The sequence below is a fragment of the Pleurodeles waltl genome, chromosome 6, assembly GCF_031143425.1.
Source record: "Pleurodeles waltl isolate 20211129_DDA chromosome 6, aPleWal1.hap1.20221129, whole genome shotgun sequence".
NCBI lineage: Eukaryota > Metazoa > Chordata > Amphibia > Caudata > Salamandridae > Pleurodeles > Pleurodeles waltl.
In genome coordinates, this window is record NC_090445.1 from 169,113,150 (window position 1) to 169,132,395 (window position 19,246).

The 19,246-nt window shown below is 44.9% G+C and overlaps 1 protein-coding gene across 1 annotated transcript in view; it reads left to right on the forward strand.

Moving 5' to 3' along the window:
* Window positions 1-1,397: 1,397 nt before the first annotated feature.
* LOC138299470 (amine oxidase [copper-containing] 3-like) overlaps window positions 1,398-19,246 on the forward strand; it is a 386,966-nt gene continuing 369,117 nt past the window's right edge. Inside the window, exon 1 of the mRNA XM_069237736.1 lies at window positions 1,398-3,164. Coding sequence (XP_069093837.1) covers window positions 1,589-3,164 — 1,576 coding nt within the window. The 5' untranslated portion in view covers window positions 1,398-1,588. The remainder of the gene's footprint in view (window positions 3,165-19,246) is intronic.

The following is a 19,246-nucleotide window of genomic DNA, read 5'->3' on the forward strand; positions in this document are numbered from 1 at the left end:
TCATCTGTTCTTCAAATATCCTACACTGTAAAGAAGGAACCATCGTCCTCTCAAATTGAGCCTTTTCCCCGATGTATTTTCACTAGGTAAGAAATAATTATATGGCACAATTGCACTGGAGAAACCTTTTCTGGACCACTACAGCCCGAGCACCGATAAGGCAGTCAGCTCTTAGCCTTTGGTTCTAAAATATGCTGCGTGAAATGTAGACACTTTAATTTCTTGTGTCACTTCACTTTTCTGTTACCCCGAAATCACCACTAACCAGTAACAGCGCTTATGTCCGTTTGGCACATTCCCAGTTATAAAATATATGGCCAACAAATACATATAGTGTGGGACATGATTTTACCTTGTTCACAATTTGTACACTCTTCCAGGTTTCGGACCTTAAAACTAGGAGGTAAACAGTACCATTTGAAATGGCGGTCCGAATTATGTGACAGGGTTGTCTAAACGATGGGGCAAAATAAGGCTAAACAATGCGGCTTACTGTGGACAATCGGATATGGTACTATTTGCTTACTTTGTCGTGTAAACACCTATTAATACTGTGGAAAGTTGCACCTCATTATTACAAGCGTAACTCCTGAGCACAGCAATCAATAACTAAATGGTAATCGCTTAACCTTTGGGATGGAACACTTTTGACCCCTTTTTGTTATTTATTTGTTGATCGGTTTGAGCTAGAATCATTTTGTTTTTTAAATATGTAAAAAGAAATGCAGGAGATGGTGGATTATGTGGCAATTGAGAACAAGCTCATAATTATGCGGATAACGCAGTAGCACATATCATGTGGTACTAAACGACAGATTGTTTTGGCTCTCCCAGCAGGAGTTCTGGACCAGTTCAGGACTTTGGCATGGGATGATTAACCGAAGGAACTCCTTGTAAATGAACAATACACAAACATCTGCACTGGCCCCACCCCTGGCTTGCACCCAAGCAAAAAATAGTTTACAGTGTAGACGCGTGTATCCAGATTACACAATAAGAATTCTTTTTTGTGAATTTGCAAATGAACAGAACGTGCTTCTTTCAGATCTGTGATAATAGAATTGTAATTCGGACCTTCCGACCCCAAAATTCAAGTTGTCCTCCTGTTAGTCCTGTTTTTGTCCTCAAAAAGGGGGAATTCAAAGCTACAAGTACAATAATGTAAACCAAAGGCCAGCAACTAGATAAACTACTCAGATCTGGCAAAGGACGCCTCAGAGCTCTGCATAAGTACTTACAAATGCCTGAAGGAATTGTTCAGCGTTCCAGACAAGTTGTGTGTCATGTAAATTTCGTGGACGGGAAGGCACAACTTTACAATAATTTATGTCACTACTGCAGAATCAAGTAACCCATATTACACATGCAGGAGCGACGTGAAGGGAAAGTCATACGATATGGTCAGACTGAGAGAGAAAAACACATTTTCGGTGCCAAAAAAATCCAGTTCTCCTCCCAACTTCACATTTCCTGTAGATATCAAGCCGCTTAAATAGTCGCTGCCCTGTTAGCCCAGCAGTTTCTCCAGAACATCCAGTGAGCGGAGAAGTCCCCTTGTTAGGCTGTCCACTGAAAGAAGGGAGCAAGGATGAATTTGAAAATCCTTCTCATATTGCTAGCGCTCACTGTGGCCACCATCTTGGCGCTGGTCTGTGTCCTGCTGTCTGGATCGAAGACAACTGCATGTGGCCCTGCATCTAAGAGTGACCTCTTGGCCAAGCACGATGACAAGAGCCTGGTCTTCTCTGACCTGAGCCTCACTGAGCTCTCCCAAGTCATGGAATACCTGCAGAGGATCCTGGGGCCTGACCTCCTGGACTGTGCCAAAGCAGACCCCGCAGAGAACTGCCTTTTCTCCATTGACCGCCAACTCCCAAAAAAGGATCAGACCCTGAAGTTCTTGGATGGTGGAGGGAAGGCACCGGCGAGAGAGGCTTTGGCTGTGGTTTTTTTCGGGGGGCAACCTATGCCCAACGTTACAGAATTTATTGTGGGTCCACTCCCTAACCCAGCCTACCACAGAGATGTTACCCAGGAGAAATTCAAAGGACTCCTCCCCTACCACCGGAGACAGGTGACTGGCAAAGAGTACAATTTAGCCTACACATTAATCAGGCAGAAGATGGACGGCGCAGCTCCACTTTTTCTCAAGGCGGTCCTGGGTGTCCCCAGTGACAAGAATTTGGCTTTTTTGACCACAGCACCCAGAGGTTTTGAATCTGGAGACCGAAGCACTTGGTTTGTCTTCTTCCAGGACACTCCTGGCAGTGGATTTTTCATCCATCCCATGGGCCTGGAGGTACTGGTGAACCACAGGAGCCTGAACACGTCTGAGTGGACCCTGGACCAGGTATTCTACAATGGCCAGTACTATGACACCATAGAAGAGCTGGAGGCGCAGTACAAGGCTGGCAATGTGAGAGCAGTCCAAATCACAAAATTACCTCGTGGGGATGAAATGGGGTCCCTTAAAACCAGATCAAGGACAATGGCTGCTGTGCCATTTCAGTTTGAACCCAATGGAGCACGTTACAGTGTGAAGAACAACCAGGTGCTCTACCAGTCTTGGAGCTTTGCCTTCAGCCTCAGTGTGAACTCAGGGATGCGTCTCTTTGACATCAGGTTTAATGGGGAAAGGATTGTCTACGAACTCAGCGTCCAGGATGCCATCTCGCTGTATGGTTCAAATGCACCAGGTGGGATGATGACCAGATACATGGATAGTAGCTTTGGTATTGGGAGGTTTGCCTTTCAGCTCGTCAAGGGGGTTGACTGCCCCTACTTGGCCACCTATGTTGACTCACACTATTTCATGGACGAGGCTAAACCAGCTGTGAACTTGAATTCCATCTGCATTTTTGAACACAATCCTGCATTACCCTTGAGACGACACTATTCCAATTTCTACTCTGATTATTACGGGGGTCTTCCAAACACAGTCCTTGTCATCAGGGCGATTACTACCGTGGGGAACTATGACTATGTTTTTGATTTTCTCTTTTATCCAAGCGGAGCTATCGAGTCCCGAGTCCATGCCACGGGATACATATCCTCCTCGTTTTACTTTGCGGGTGGCAATGACTATGGGAACCGAGTCGGACAGCACACCTTGGGGACCATTCACACCCACTTTATCAACTTTAAAGCAGATTTGGATATAGCAGGTAGGTCTATCCATATGCTGTGTAATGGTGGGTAGGATGTAACAAGTTAGATCTTTGAAGTGAGGAAATTCTTCCTTAGGAAAAGGAATTTGTTGTCTCCAAAGGAAGGTCCAGCCTTTCCAATCTATGTGAGTGTGTCTGTGCTTGTTGTGTCAGAGTGCCACGTCCTCCTTATTCTGTGTGTTTTCTAGAAGAGATCAGTTTTTGCTTGGCAGTGCTTGAAAGTGGTGGAATATTTCTGGAGTGCCTCTTTCAAACTTGTCATGTGTTAGGCTATGTATAAGAAAGTAATGGAGTAAAATTTACAGTGTGGCTCAAAATTATCTCTGGAGTAATACTCTCATGCAAACCTGATGGAAGTCAGGATTTTGTGCTCGCCTGGTGCAATTTGGGTATTTACACTCCATCGTTTTTAAAGTTCATTAACTGTCGCCTGCGTCTTGTCAGACTTCTGTGGATGCCCCACTTGTCTGCACAGCATTAATGCAGCTCCACACATTTCTTAGTATTGGATGTCAGTGCCTTAGTATTGGATGTCAGCGCCTTAGTATTGGATGTCAGTGCCTTAGTATTGGATGTCAGTGCAAGACAAAACGGACATTTTGCGAACGATCAGGTTGTCCTGGAAGTGAAAAGGTTTTGCAGGGTGCAGAATAGTACAGAGCTCCAGTGTTTGGGGCATATTTGTTGTGCTGGGTTGCGATGCATCTGATATGGACTGTTTTTGTTACACATTTTAATTTCCTGGTTGACCCCACGTAGTTTTATAGGGGACTCAATTTTCCCAAAAGTCGCTGCTTTTGAGAAATACTTCTATGTATTATGGCTGATTCTGATTATTAGTCCCCCGTTACAATTGCTTGTAGTACCTGTGGCATTTTAGCTTCTTTAGATAACAAATTCTGCTAGAAAATATCCTATTTGATTTCCATTTTTACAAATTTTGTATGCTGAAGAATCTCTTGTTCTCAGTTGCTCCATGCAAAGTGAGGCTGCCATGAAAACGTTTGACAGAACGTCTTCGGGCTCCCAGTCTGGCTCAGATAAGTATATATTTTTAATATGATGTGTGACCTATCGTGTATGCACTGACGCTTCACGCTTCTGAGTTAGTGCATGAGCTGCAGAAAGCACAGTTCACAAACAAGGAGCTGCGGCGGCCTCTCCCGTGCTCCGAGGTGCACGGCTGGTATGCAGCTCGCGCAGTAACTCAGAACATTCCTTAGTCAAGTGTATGCACTTTAGCCCGTGGGATGTATTCAAAGCACTTGCACATCTACGCTCTGCCCCAGCGCACACGTTCATGTTTCGACCCCTTGTGTTTGTCGCATTTTCCTGCTGTGTGGTAGGGAAGCACGGACAGTGAGCATTATATATGTTCACCACGATGAAACAGTATCACATTTGGCAGGAGCTTATATTCCCTGGTATTGAGCGGATGTGAATGGAATGACTTTACTTATGTGCACTAACTAGCGTGGACGGGATACACAATTTTAGATTTTAAATTTCAAGTTTTTCCAGTCAAGCTGCAGCGTAACACATGCCCCTGCAGCCCCCTGGAGAGAAGGGGTCCTTCCCCTTCAGGGACCCCCCCCCTCAGCCAGCCTAATGATTATGAATATCTTCAAGATACATGAGTCTCCGTGGCCCCTCATGACAATCTGCAGGGGGCAGGTGGTCATTGCAGACTTTAGGGCGGTGCGACCGGTGCCGCCGCTAGGGCCAGATGTAGCAAATTCCGGCTTTGTGACTCGCAATTTGCGAGTCACAAAGCTGGATACAGGATGTGTCCCTGACACCATCTGTGAGTCGCAAGGGGGTCTCAAAGGCCCACCTCATTCATATTAATGAGGTGGGTCGCAATTTGCAAGGGCCTTGCGAATCGCAGCACTCACAGGGATGGTGGCTTGCTGGAGACAGCAGACCACCATGTCTGTGACTGATTTTTAATAAAGCAGTTTTTTTTTGTAATGCTGCCCGTTTTCCTTAAAGGAAAACGAGTTGCATTACACACCAAAAAATGAAACTTGTCAGTTTCATTTTTTCAGAGCAAGCTGTCCATTTTCCTTAAAGGAAAACGAGTTGCATTACACACAAAAATGAAACATGTCAGTTTCATTTTTTCAGAGCAGGCAGTGGTCCATAGGACCACTGCCTGCTCTGAGAATTTTTTTACCAGGGCCATTCACAAAGGGGAAGGGGTCCCATGGGGACCCCTTCCCTTTTGCGAAGGGGTTACCACCAGTGTGACACTGGTGGTAACTGTGAATTGCTTTGCGACCGCGCTTGCGGTCGCAAAGCAATTCTGCATCGCGATGCGACTCGCAAATAGGAAGGGGAACACCCCTTCCTATTTGCGACTCGCATTCCCATTTTGCAAATCGGTAACCAGGTTACCGACTCGCAAAATGGGAATGGGCATCGCGATGTGCTTTGATATTAATGAGGTGGGTCGCAATTTGCGACCCCCTTGCGATTCCCTGCACTCACAGGGATGGTGGCCTGCTGGAGACAGAAGTCCCCCATGTCTGTGACTGATTTTTCAATAAAGCAGTTTTTTTTTTGTATTGCAGCCCGTTTTCCTTAAAGGAAAACGAGTTGCAATACAAAATAAAAAATGAAACCATTTGGTTTCGTTTTTTCAGAGTAGGCAGTGGTCCATTGGACCACTGCCTGCTCTGAAAAAATTTTTTTTGCAACATTCACAAAGGGGAAAGGGTCCCATGGAGACCCCTTCCCTTTTGCGAATGAGTTAGCACCCACTTCACGTGGGTGCTAACTGCGAATTGCTTTGCATCGCGGTGCGAGTCGCAAATAGGAAGGGAACACTCCTTCCTATTTGCGAGTCACATTCCCATTTTGCGAGTCGGTACCGACTCGCAAAATGGGAATGTGCATCGCGATGCCTGTTTTGCATGGCGCAAACTGTGAAAATCGCTGTTTGCGCCATGCAAAATGGTTTGTACATCTGGCCCCAAGTATCCCGTTTGGAATCTGCAGATCGCGAAAACATTTTAAAACAAATAAGGCAGAAGGGTCTGGTCATAGATGTGGCCAACTCTCATTGCACAGGCCATACACAGTAGGGTTTGCTGTGGAGGTGTTAGTATCGCTTGCCAGGTACACCACAATCAGATGCAAAAGTCATAGACTCAGTGGATCTGCCTGTGAAGACTAGACTACCCCCCGCCCATTGTACTGCTACCAGGTGCAAGCCTCATGCATTAGGGGTCTGGCTATGGAGGGGCTACTACCACCTGCCTGGAGCACCGTCATTGGGTGCAAACTTTGCAGACTCCGTGGGATCCAGATGTGGAGGTCATTCGGTGCCATATTGATGGACTCAAGGCACCTGGCTGCTGAAGAGCAAGACCCTCCCACCTAGTACACAACTACTGGGTGCAAGCTTTGCGGACTGAAGGGGCTCAACTGCTAAAGAGCTAGTCCAGTGCTTCGTTTGTACAAAAGTAAATGCGAGGGCCCTCTGTAGTTCTCAGGAGGCCACAGCAACTTGCATCTCTACAGCCCTTGTCAGCTCTGCCAAACGCTTATATCAATATTGTATACTAACCATCACACTTCTACTGATGTGACATTTCCAATTATTCCAGGTTACCCAAATCTGTAAGAAGTTTCTGGATGTGTTGGTATTATGTTTTTACTGTATTTCATTATTAAGCACTCTGTTGATGTGCTTATTTAAAAAAAAAAAAAAAAAAATCAGACAGCACCACTATCTGGTAGACTATGAAAGTGCCAGTAGTAAGAAATAGATGAAGGTGTCGAGCACCGGAAACAGGCACAGATTAATCCCTTGCTATTACTGCCAACCCGGTACCCTACCAATAGGGGCAAGATTCACCATCACTGAGTGCAAGCTTCATGGACTCAGGGTGCCCAGATGTGGAGGGGCTATCGCCCACTCAGTACACCACCACTAGATGCCAGCTTGATGGAATCAAGGGGCCTGGCTGCAGTGGTGCTAGTACTGCCTGCAGAGAACACCACAACCAGTTGCAAACTTCATGGACTCAAAGGGCCTGGTTATGGAGGGACTAGTACTACCACTGGGGCTTCAAGTTTCACACGGAGCCTGGCTGCGGCACCACTAGTACCGCCAACCTGGTGCACTATCACCAGTGACAGGCTTCTAATGGGTCCTTCTGCAGAGGCTCTAGTACCATCTAGTTAGTATACAACCATTAGGTGCAAGCTTTCTGGATGTAAGGCTCCCAGCTGTGGAGAGGATACTACTACTCAAATGGCACACAGCACTAGTTGAAGCGTCGCAGATTTGAAAAGCCCATCTGCAAAGGGGCTACTATTGCTCGGCCAGAGCACTGGCTGAAAGTTTCAGGGACTCTCAAGGGCACCTCTTGCTTGTACTGCTCGGCTCGTGCAGCAGTACCTGGAGCAAACCTTTTGGATTTACTGGGGCTGCCTGGGGAAGACCTTATACTGTCCATCCAGTACACCACCACTGTCTGCATCTTCACAGACTCACAGGCCTGGCTGTGGAGGGGCTACCACTCTGTTGGGACACCACCACTGGGTGCAGCCTTCATGGTCTCACATGGCCTGGCTATCAAGGGGCTTGTAGTGTCCTCTTGGAAGGCCACCACCATACTCAAGGGGGCTAGTACTGCCAGCACAGTACTCCACAAGCTCCATGGACTCATGGGTTTTGTCTGAAGAGGGGCTAGTACCACCCACTCTCTACGGCACTACCAGATGGAAACTTTATGGATGAAAGAAAACTGAGTGTAGAGGGGCTAGTACTACCCACCCTCTGATATCACCACTGGGTGCACGCTTCATGCACTGAAGAGGCCTAGCTGTGGAGGGGCTAGTGCCGCTCATCCAGTATAACATCATTGGGTGCAAGCTTCACGCCGCAGTGATGCTATTTAACTTGTGTTGTAATATATGAGGTCGTAAGCAGTGATTGATGGTGTGCAAGTTATAGTTAGTTTAATATCAATTGTTTATTTATAAGTTATGTTTTATCTATCTATCTATAACTGTCTCCCTCGCGATGCACTGCTTATGACCTCACATTACACCACCCATGACATGTTCTACAACATCATTTATGACATCACTGATGAAAAGGGAGGGGGTGCATTAGGGAAACAGATCAAAAGTCTGCTCCAAGCTGGCGTGCACATTTTCAAGGTTCCTACCCACTGGGAGCAGACTTTGTGTTTGCTCCTGCTTGTCAGGTGATTTCAAAACACTTCAGCCTAGTGGGAGCAAACACAGGTTTCCCTGCCTGCACTGGGTGTTGTCCCAGAACATCGATGGTAAGCTGCACCGAGAGATGGGCTCCCCTGGGCCATTAATGGCTCAGAAAGGGAGGCTGCATGGCCCCCATCCCTTTTAATTAGTTTACCGGGTATGGGGTCCTCGTGCCTTTAGAGGCTCGGGAGGACACACAGCCCCTCTCTCCATTTTGAGTAATTTCTGCCCGATGGTTGGCTCCACAGGACCTACCATGGCTCCGTGTGTGTGTGTGTGTGTGTGGGTGCAAGTTACCCTTCCCATATGCAATAATTTCAGCCCCAAGGGTGGGCTCCCAGTGCCGTAAAATGGACTCCCATTAAAAAACATAGCGGCCCAGGCTGCCATTTTTTTGATCCCCAAAAAGTTATTAATTCATTCATTAATTTCCAGTTGTAGAGCGCATGGCTACCCAGAGGGGTCACATTGCTAAGTACGCCCAGTGCTTAGCTGGCCAAGGCATTAATGGTGGAAGAAATCAAACAACCATGTTTCCAGTAGTTTGCCAAAAGGAAGTTCCAAGTTACTTGCCCATAGGGGTGGGAGTAGGTTCCATAACTTTGCAACATTATATCAAAAAGAACCACCTCCACTTCTGGCTTTTTTGATTAAGGGGACCGCTGCAAGTTCACAATTACAAGGCTGCAGACTTCTGGTAGAGTTATAGGGAGAAATCAGAGATTGTGAAATCAAAGGGCCATTGTTCAGTAATGTCTGATGAGCTCTACAGAGGGATTTAAATTTAACCCTTTGGGCCACAGGGAGCCAATATAGGAACAGGAGAGCTTGCTGGGCTGACTCTTGTCTAGGAATATTAAGGAGCAACTGGGCCGCTTAATTCTGTACAACCTGCAGTCCTAGGGATGCCATAACATATTGCATCTGATTTTGTATGCTGAAGTTCCATGGTTAATGTTTTGTCTAGCCAAAAGCCTATACTTTTTATAACCGGGTTGGGAGAGGGAGGAGTGCCCAAGATGCTAGGCTATCCGAGGTCCAACTGAGAGTGCGGTGAATTCTCCAGAACCATGAGTTCAGTCTTTCTTTCTGTTTAATTTTAGGGTGGAGTTGTTCATCCAGTTGCCCACAACCTCTAAACAGGGACCTAAGCCCGGGGAGCAGAGATCCTGCTTATGAGAAAGGGGCACAGGACAGAATGATGTGGGCCAGAGGATGCATATATCAATTGAACAGCGTAGGACTTAATGAGGAGCCCTGAGGGACTTCACTGTTCAATGAAAAAATGTCTGAGATAAACCATCCCTCAAAAAACTGAAAGGTCTCATTACTAAGAGAGGATTGGAGCCAGATGAAGGCACATCCCTCGAATCCCACGTTGTGGATTCTCTCAATAAGAATGTCATGACTGACAGTGTCAAATGCTGTACTGAGATCGAGGAGGACAATGGCAATTGATCCTTCTTGATCCAGCACTTTTTTACCCTCCTCGACCACTGACAGTGAGTGAAGTTTCTGCCCTGTGTTAAGGTCTAAATCCAGCCTGGGTGAGATGGAGAATGTTGTGAGCCTCTAGATATTCTGAGAGATGCTTATTAACATGACTCTCAAGGACTTTGTTTAATCCAGGCAGCAAGGACATGGTCCTGTAATTCCCTCGGCCGAGGGGGTCAAGATTAGTTTTTTTGAGGAGGGCCTTTACCATGGCATGTTTCCAAGGAGTGGGAACAATTCCTTCCACTAAAGAAATATTGAAGATGCCAAGTAGGGTTAATGGGATCTAATCAAGAACTTTGGATAGCATAAAGGGAGGGGCATGATCCTGTGTGGAACCTACCTTTATTGGAAATCATTGAGGGATTCTCTAAAGTCGTGTTTGGAAAAGTACGGAGGACAGTGTTAAAAACCGGTTGACCATCACTGTGAGCCATGGGGCTTGGTTCTAAATTAGAAGGATGGAAAGTAAGATAAATATGATCATTTGTTTCCTGAAAAAACTTACACTATCATTGCAACTGGATGATAATTCGGGGGTGGGGAATTAGAGGGCCAATTTAAAAGAGATTTAACAATCCAAAATATTTCTCTAGGTGCATTCGGGCCATTTTAATTTTTTCATCATAATAGGTTCTCTTTGCAGATTTGATGCCACAGTGATATTTTCTGATGATCTCCCTATGTTTTGCTTTGCCTGTTTGTGAGTAATCTTTCCTCCAGGATCTCTCTGCTTTTTTACACAGTTGTCGTAAAGTCCTGAGGTGAGGAGTATACCAAGGGGCTGATTTAAGTTTGGTGTATCTGGTTTGAGTTTTTATAGGGATTTCTAGGTCCAAGGACTGATTGATCGAATGCGAGAACTCCTGCGGGATCACAGCAATTATAGAATCGTTTTTTCTTTTTTTTGGCCCTGGGGAGGGACGTCACTCTGGGTCTCCTCCATGGGGCCTAAGGCATCAGAGTATCCCTATCCTGCCCCCTTATTTATTTCATTTGTTACATGTTTAGGATAGGGGACTAAGGGCCTGATTTAGATCCCATTATATCCTAAGGGATTTATATTTCAGCGGAGGGGATATCCATCACCGATGTGATGGAGTAACCCCTCCCCCAAACTCTAAATCAGGCCCTATGTCCCTGAGTCCTGTAACGGCTGTCAGCAATATTTTTCTCATGTTGCTGACAGCCAGTCAGAACGCTCACTACCGCAGGAGTCTGTCTCCGCTGGAGTGAATTGGCTCCTTGGGCCAATCAGAGCACTCTAATTTCAAATTGGTGTTCCTGCAAGAGTCTCTTGAGCCTCTCGCGGACCACACCGTCCAGCTATACAATTATTTTTGGTGCTTAATTTCTAAAAAACTACTGAACGGATCTACACTAAATCATAAAAAGCACAATCTGCAAACCAGCTTCCTGCCAAGTTTGATGTATTTGCATCAGCAGTTTTTGCTGTAGCCCTTCTTAAAAGAGTCTATGGAAAATGCATAGGAATTTTGCGTTTTGGGACCCCGCATTTTGTCCGCCCCCGCATGACAGATCATCTTGAAAGTTTCCATGCACAAAATAGTAAAAAAGTAGCACTTTTTTGGAATGTTTCTTGGAGATTTGTCAAATGGAACTAAAGTTATTAGCAACACAAAAAAAGCTTTTCCTATGGAAAAGCTGACCTAACTACTGTATAAGTGGCAACCATGCCGGGTATTATATATATATATATATATAAACACTCTTTTATGGCATAACTCGTCCGCACCTGAGCGCCGGTGGTGCTGCTGACGGATGCGCGCCACCGCATCTAAATGTATCCACTTTCCTAAGTTGATGTCCAAGGATACATCAACTAATGAGTGTTCCCATATTATTAAGGCAATTCATAAGATGATTATAGCCGCACAAACGAAAAAAAATTCAAGAAGTCAGGTCAATAATATTATATTTGTGTTATGGTTGGGGTAAAGATGATTTTACCGCCATGGTCATCCGCCGGTTCTCCCTTATGCCCGCGGAGACGACCGCTGGGCTGGAGACCTGGGTCTCCAGCCCGGCTGCCGTCACTATACCGCCTGCGGTATTTGGACCCGGCTTACCGCTGTGGATTTCCAGCGGTTTGAACCTTCATGAAATCCATGGCGGTAAGCACTATCAGTGCCAGGGAATTCCTTCCCTGGCACTGATAGGGGTCCCCCCACCCCGACTCCCTCCCCTACACCCACCACCACCCCTGCCACCCCCCAAAGGTGGCAGGACCCCCCTCTTCACCCCGACCCCCAACATCACATCACCCATACCCACACGACACGCACGCAGGCACCACCTACACACATACACGCACACACGCCGACATACATGCCTACATCCACACACACAGTCAGACACGCACACCCACATTCAAACATACAAGCACACATCCATACAGACATACCCACAGACATACACACACTCATTCCCATACACACAACACCCCCGCAGGCATACACGCACTCACACTACCCCTCTACATACACACACGCACACCCCCATGCACCCACACAACACACAACACCCCCCCACCCCCCTCCCCTCACGGACGATCGACTTACCTGGTCCGACGATCCTCCGGGAGGGGACGGGAGCCATGGGGGCAGCTCCGCCGACACCACACCGCCAACAGATCACCGCCATGGCGAATCACAGGACGTGATTCGCTGGGTGGTGTTCTGTTGACGTGGCAGTGGAGGTGGAGCAACCTCCACTTCCCCGCCTCCCGCCAGTATGGCTGTTGGCGGCTCTCCGTCGGTAAAAGGACGGAGAGCTGCCAACGGTCATAATAGGCAGAGCGGAAAAACGCCACCACTGGCGGTCTTCCGCACGGCGGTCCCTCGGCGGTCTTCAAAAAAGACCGCTGAGGTTGTAATGACCCCCTATGTATTTCTGAGTCTGATCATATGATATAAATACTGGTTTCAAGATGGTGGCTGCTAGGTTGACAAAGGCAACTAAGGAAAGTGTATATATATATATATATATATATATATATATATATAAATATATATATATATATATATATAAACCAAACCTAAACTACACAAATATTACAAAGTTATAATTACACCTGAAATTTATAATTTATGCACCAGCTTTAAATCACTATAACTTTATTCTTTAAATACAAGTCAAACTTAAACTACACAAAATTATAAAAGCTAACATGTTTACACATTCACTTTATAATTCAGGCAAGATCTTCAAACTCCTCCTTACACAGTGTATTGAATTCGGTAGCCACACTACATTAACTATAACTTGCGGCTTCTCCATACACTGCTTATGCTCTTTTATATTATATTAGTTATACCATCATTGACTGGAGTGTAATACATTACAGTGGAGGACAGTGCTGTGCACTGTAGTGTCGTAGAGTGTAGTGTTGTATAGTGGAGTAAAGTGCAGTGGAGTAGATCAGAGTGTGGTAAAGCATATTGGTGTACAGTGGAATAGCATAGAGTGGAGTGTGGTGCAGTGGAGTAGCGTACAGTTGAATATCATACAGTTGAGTGGTTTAGAGTGGAGTGGCGTAGAGTGCAGTATGGTAAAGTGTAGAGGCGTACAAGGAATACCATAGAGTAGAGTGGTATAGAGTGGAGTAGTGTAGAGTGGAGAGGCATGGAGCAGAGTGAGGTAAATTGTAGTGGTGTACAGTGGTAAGGCGTAGAGTGGAGTGGCATACACTGCAGTGACGTACAGTAGAGTGGTGTACAGCAGAATACGATACAGTGAAGTGGCAGAGAGTGAAGTGGCATACAGTGTAATAGCTTGGAGTGAAGTGGGGAACAGTAGAGTTCCAGGCAGTGTAATAGCGCACAGTGGAGTAGTATAGATTGTAGTAGTGTACAGCGGACTGGCATAGTCTGGAGTGGTGTAGAATGGAGGGGCGTAGTGCGGAATAGCATAGAGTGTGATGGTGTAGAGTGGAGTGGTGCACAGTGGAGTGGAGTAGAATATAAAGGTATATAGTGAAGCAGCGTACGGTGGATAGGGTACAGTACAGTGGCATTAAGTGGAGTGGTGTAGATTGGAGTGGCATAAAATGGAATAGGTTTGAGTGGAGTGACGTACCGTAGAGATGCATACAGTGGAATAGCGTAGAGTAGAGTGGTGTGGAGTTTAGTGTTGCAAAGTGGAGTGGGGAAGACTGGAGTTGCAAATACTGGAGTGGCAAAGAGTGCATTGGCGTAGAGTGGCATAGCGTAGAGTGGAATATTGTCAAGTGGAGTGGGGTGGGTTGGAGTTGTTTAGAGGTGTAGGTGTGCACAGTCAAATAGTGTAGATTGGGGTGGAGTGGCATAGAGTGGAATAGCCTTGAGTTAAGTGGCGTAGAGGGGAGTGCAATAAAGTGGAGCAGCATATAGTGGAGTAGAGTGGAGTTGTGTAGAATGGAATAGCATTAAGTGTAATGGCATAGGGCCAGATGTAGCAAAAAAATATTTTGCGAGTTGCAAATTGCGAGTCACAGCGACTCGCAATTTGCAACTCGCAAAATATTATTCAGAAAGATGTCTCAGACACCTTCTGCGCTATGGGGTCGCAAAGACCCACCTCATGAATATTAATGAGGTGGGTCGCAGTTTGCGACCCCATAGCGAGTCAAAGCACTCACAGGGATGGTGGCCTGCTGGAGACAGCAGACCACCATGTCTGTGACTGCTTTTAAATAAAGCAGTTTTTTTTTTCTTTTTGCAGCCCGTTTTCCTTAAAGGAAAACAAGCTGCAAAACGAAAAACTTCCGAAACCATTTAGTTTCGATTTTTTCAGAGTAGGCAGTGGTCCATAGGACCACTGCCTGCTCTGAAAAAATATTTTTTTGGGCATTCACAAAGGGGAAGGGGTCCCATAGGGACCCCTTCCCTTTTGCGAATGTGTTACCATCCACTTCAAGTGGATGGTAACTGCGAGTTGGTTTGCGACCGCATTCGCGGTCACAAACCAACTCAGCATGGCGATGCGGTCGCAAATAGGAAGGGAACACCCCTTCCTATTTGCGAGTCACAGCCTCAAATTGCGAGTCGGTACCGACTCGCAATTTGAGGTTGTGCATCGCGTTAAGCCTTTTGCGCGTCGCAAACTGCATTTTTTGCAGTTTGCGACGCGCAAAAGGCTTCCTACATCTGGCCCGTAGAGTGGAGTGGCATAGAGTGGAGTGGTGGAGAGTGAAGTGGTGCACAGTGGAATAGAGCATAGTGTGTCGTAGTTTGGACTCTTTCTCTGAGCAAGACTGCTGGTTTCAGGATGACAGTACTTTTGTTTGTAGGCGACTGAGTCTTTCCTACAACAAGTCGCAACTGTTGTCCCAACCTTACCGGCTCACTAGCAGCACCTCACCAGAAACACTATAGTAAAATGTGATTTATGGCAGTCGTTTAGGCATGGACTCAAAATAAGATATCACAGGGAATGTCGTGGTTAAACGGAGATTACCCTTTTCTCACAGATATATTATGTCTCATACAAACAAAGGCAATAACACAGATGCAGTGAAGTTATAATAGTTTTTATTTAACATAACTGCAATTTGCGATAAGTTGCATGAACTGCAATGATTAGGATAATGAATATAGCAAGTAACAGTATTGTGAAGAAGAGAGTCATTGTTATGAAGACCCCCACCATTTTGCAATACATGAAAGAGATGTATATAAGATGGAATATGCCCTAATACCCTAATGAGAATAGGCCTAACCTCCTACCTAAAGGAGAGTTGGGTTCGTTAAACCTAATCTGCCAATGCCGTGTCCATGAGAGGAGCCCCCAACCCTTGTTACCTTGGAATGAGGTTTCTATCTCAGACTCCGCAGGGACACGAAGACTTGGTCAGCGTCAAGATGACTGCAGCATCGGTATCAGCGATGGTGGCGATGCCCTCTGGTCAGAATCCCTCTGATTATCTGTCTAAAGTGTGATGTATTTATACAGATCTACAAGGTCCCCTGACGTAGGTGTATTCCTAAACAATAGATAACAGGCATGCTTGGGACGGCAATTAATATCAACAATCCCTTGAAAGTATAGAGAGGGAAAATCCCTAAGTGTGAACATCTACTCTTTGTTTGTCTTTGGTGGTTGATCTTGACGCCTTGGCACGGTGACACTGATAATGTAACTCATAACAAGTGGCTTAACTATAAACAAGGCAGCCATCTTAGAAGAAATAAATAATTAAATAGGCTAAGACAGAGCAAGCTAAGTAGGTTAAAAGTCACTAGGTGACGGTGCACGAGTCTACAAGCCAGTGGCTAAACTAACTCCTGCTATCCCATTAAAAAGAACTAGGATTCACTACAAGTGGAGTAATGTAGAGTGAAGTTCCGCACAGTGGAGTTGGGTAGACTGGAGTGGCAAAGAGTGGAGTGGCAAAGAGAGCAGTAGCATAGATTGAAATAGCGTAGAGTGGATTGAGGTGGATTATAATGGGGTAGAATGTAGTGGTGTACAGTGTAATAGTGTAGACTGGGGTGCTGTACAGTTAAGTGGCATGAAATGGAGTGTTAAAGAGTGGAATAGCATAGAGTTTCATTGTGTAGAGTGGAGTGGCTTAGAGTGGAGTAGCACAGAGTGGAGTGGTGTAGAGTGGAGTGGCAGTGACTGTATTGGCAAAGAGTAGAGTGGCATAAAGTGGAATTGGGTAGAGTGAGGAGTGGTGTACAGTGGAGCACTGTATAATGGAGTGGCATAGAATGAAATTCTGGAGAGTGTAGTGGCGTACACTGGAATAGCGCTAGAGTCTAAGTTCTGGAGAGGAGTGGCGTGCTATGGGTTCGTGTAAAGTGGAGTGGTGTACAGTGGGCTAGCGTAGAGTCTAGTGTCATGAAGTGGAGTGGTATACAATATAATAGCATAGAGTGGAGTCGGGTGGAGTGGAGTGTTATAAACTGAAGGCGCGTATAGCGTAGCATCATATTATTGAGTGCCATACAGTGAAGTAGCATACAGTGGATTGGCATAGAGTGGAGAGGCAAACGGGGGATAGTGTAGAGTGGAGTGGCATATAATTGAATGTAGGAGAGTAGAAGAGCGTGGGTTGGAGTTGTGTAAACTGGGGTGGCACAGAGTGTAGTCGTGTACAGTAAAGTGTCATTCAGTGCAATACTGTAGAGTGGATTGGCATACAGTGAAGCAGCATACAGTTGAGTAGAAAACCTTCCACCAAGCATTAATGATTACTAGAACACCAATGGAAAGAAATCATGCTATAAGGCAACAAAAACAACAGCACATCTTAGATCATGCAAACAACACTTTATTGCAACTAATACAGCACCACATACCATTCAGATGGCAACATGTTGCTGTCCACCATGCAAATTGTACACCACTTATAGATGGAGAAATGATCAGTTGAATTTACTCTAGCACATAATCGACATGCTATCTGGTGAAACACACAGGCCCGAAGCAACTATTAGGTGAGTAATGTCTGTAGCCTCAGGGTGCTACAAATAGTCAGTGCAAATTAGTGAAAGGGACATGCTCCAGCTGTATCCCCACCCTTATCATGTGCATGGAACAACGCACCTTCTCTCTCCTCCCAAAGTCACTCAAACATCACATACCACATTGATGCAGATTATGCACTGCTATGTTTGAAAACCTTGAATTACATTGAAATCATAACCTACGTTCTACAATATATCCAGTACTGGATGAGAAGACACTATCTTAAGAACAACTCACTTTCTTTTTATGTTTCATTCACTCACATCCAGGTCCATCGTGGATCAACACTTACACAGTGCTGAAATGTTAACTTGTGATTGTGAAATACACCAAATCACTAGAATTCTTCTGGGATAGAAATGTAAACTTCCAGCCTAACATCAACTCTTTGGCCAAAAAGACAGATTGATAGATCAGTCTCCCCAGATGAGAATGACTTTAAACAAGTGGTACAAGGTGTGGTGGTATTGAGTCAAGACTATAGAAACTAATACTGGTGGAAATTTCTAAACAATAGCTAGCACCTTTCAAAGCGTCATTACATGCAACAGCCACATTTACCAATGGCTCACCAACGTTTGATCATATCTCCATTCCTAACCACCCAGAACTCACTATCAGTTGAGATGAGAGGTACCTCTAAGCCAGCCTGCATTAAAGACAATCATTTTGGTTCCTTGTCCTCTATTTAATCTAGAAACTGTTTGGTTCACATCTACTGTAGAGGACTCCATGCTTCTCGAAACCTCTTATTTCAAAAAGACAAAGTAACTTGAATAATCCTTCTCTGGAAATTCCATCATGATTAGGAACTCCATGCTTTTGGGCTTCAGGGCATTATACTCTTGACATACAATTAAAAATAATAAAATATCTGTTGGTTCAATATCAGATCACAACATGAGATAAACATAGCTGTGAAAATTGCTTTTGCAAATCTACTTTTGGCAATTCTTGATTGACTTGTACCTATATTAGTTTAGTCTTTGTTATAGTAGCCCACACATCTATATTATCTTCCATTTTATCGTTAGCACCTTCCAATGGAGCATGCAACCTGTGTTGTTATGTGCTTAGGAAGTTATGATGGCTTTACTTCCATATTAATTTACATTGTAGATTTATGCCTATGTGAAATTATATTGTATCCTTATTATTTTATAGTTTAGACTTCTGCATTATTTCATATTTGGTTGATTTACTCCCATAATATTGTATATTATAGGCTTTCTCCCACATTATTAGATATTGTCTTGAGATTCATTTTGGTAGGTGAACTGTTTATTTGCCTATATTTTATACAATCTGTAGAACACTGTAGAGGGAGATGTATCTTAAAATATGTTATACTACAGTCTTCACATTTTTGCTCTATTTATTTGTAAACATGTAATATTCACCATCTTGTAGCATGTAACAGGTAACTTGGGGTTTAATGTTCAAAGCTATTTTACAGCTTGATTTGCAAAATACAAGTCTTTGCAATAGCAAAATAGCATTTGGACATGTTCAAAACTCAAATCAGGATTTCATATCTTGTTACCGAATCGCAAAATAGGTTTGCGATTGAATACCAAATTACAAATCGAAAGAAGCATGTTTAGGGCATCCCGGCCAATCTGCAATTCCTTATGGTAATGTATCAATGGTTTGTTACGGCAATTGTGGTTGCAAATCATTAATAGGTTACTGACACTTTAAGGGAGTAGGTAACCCACTTGTAAATGGGAAGGGTCCCTTAGGAACCCTTACCCCTTTGTCTGTGTTGTAAAAGACAATATTTGGGAGTAGGCAGAGGCCCCTGGGACCACTGCTCACTTGTAAAAAAAAACAAAGTTGTAACTTTTTTTTTTGTACATGAATCCCGTTTACCT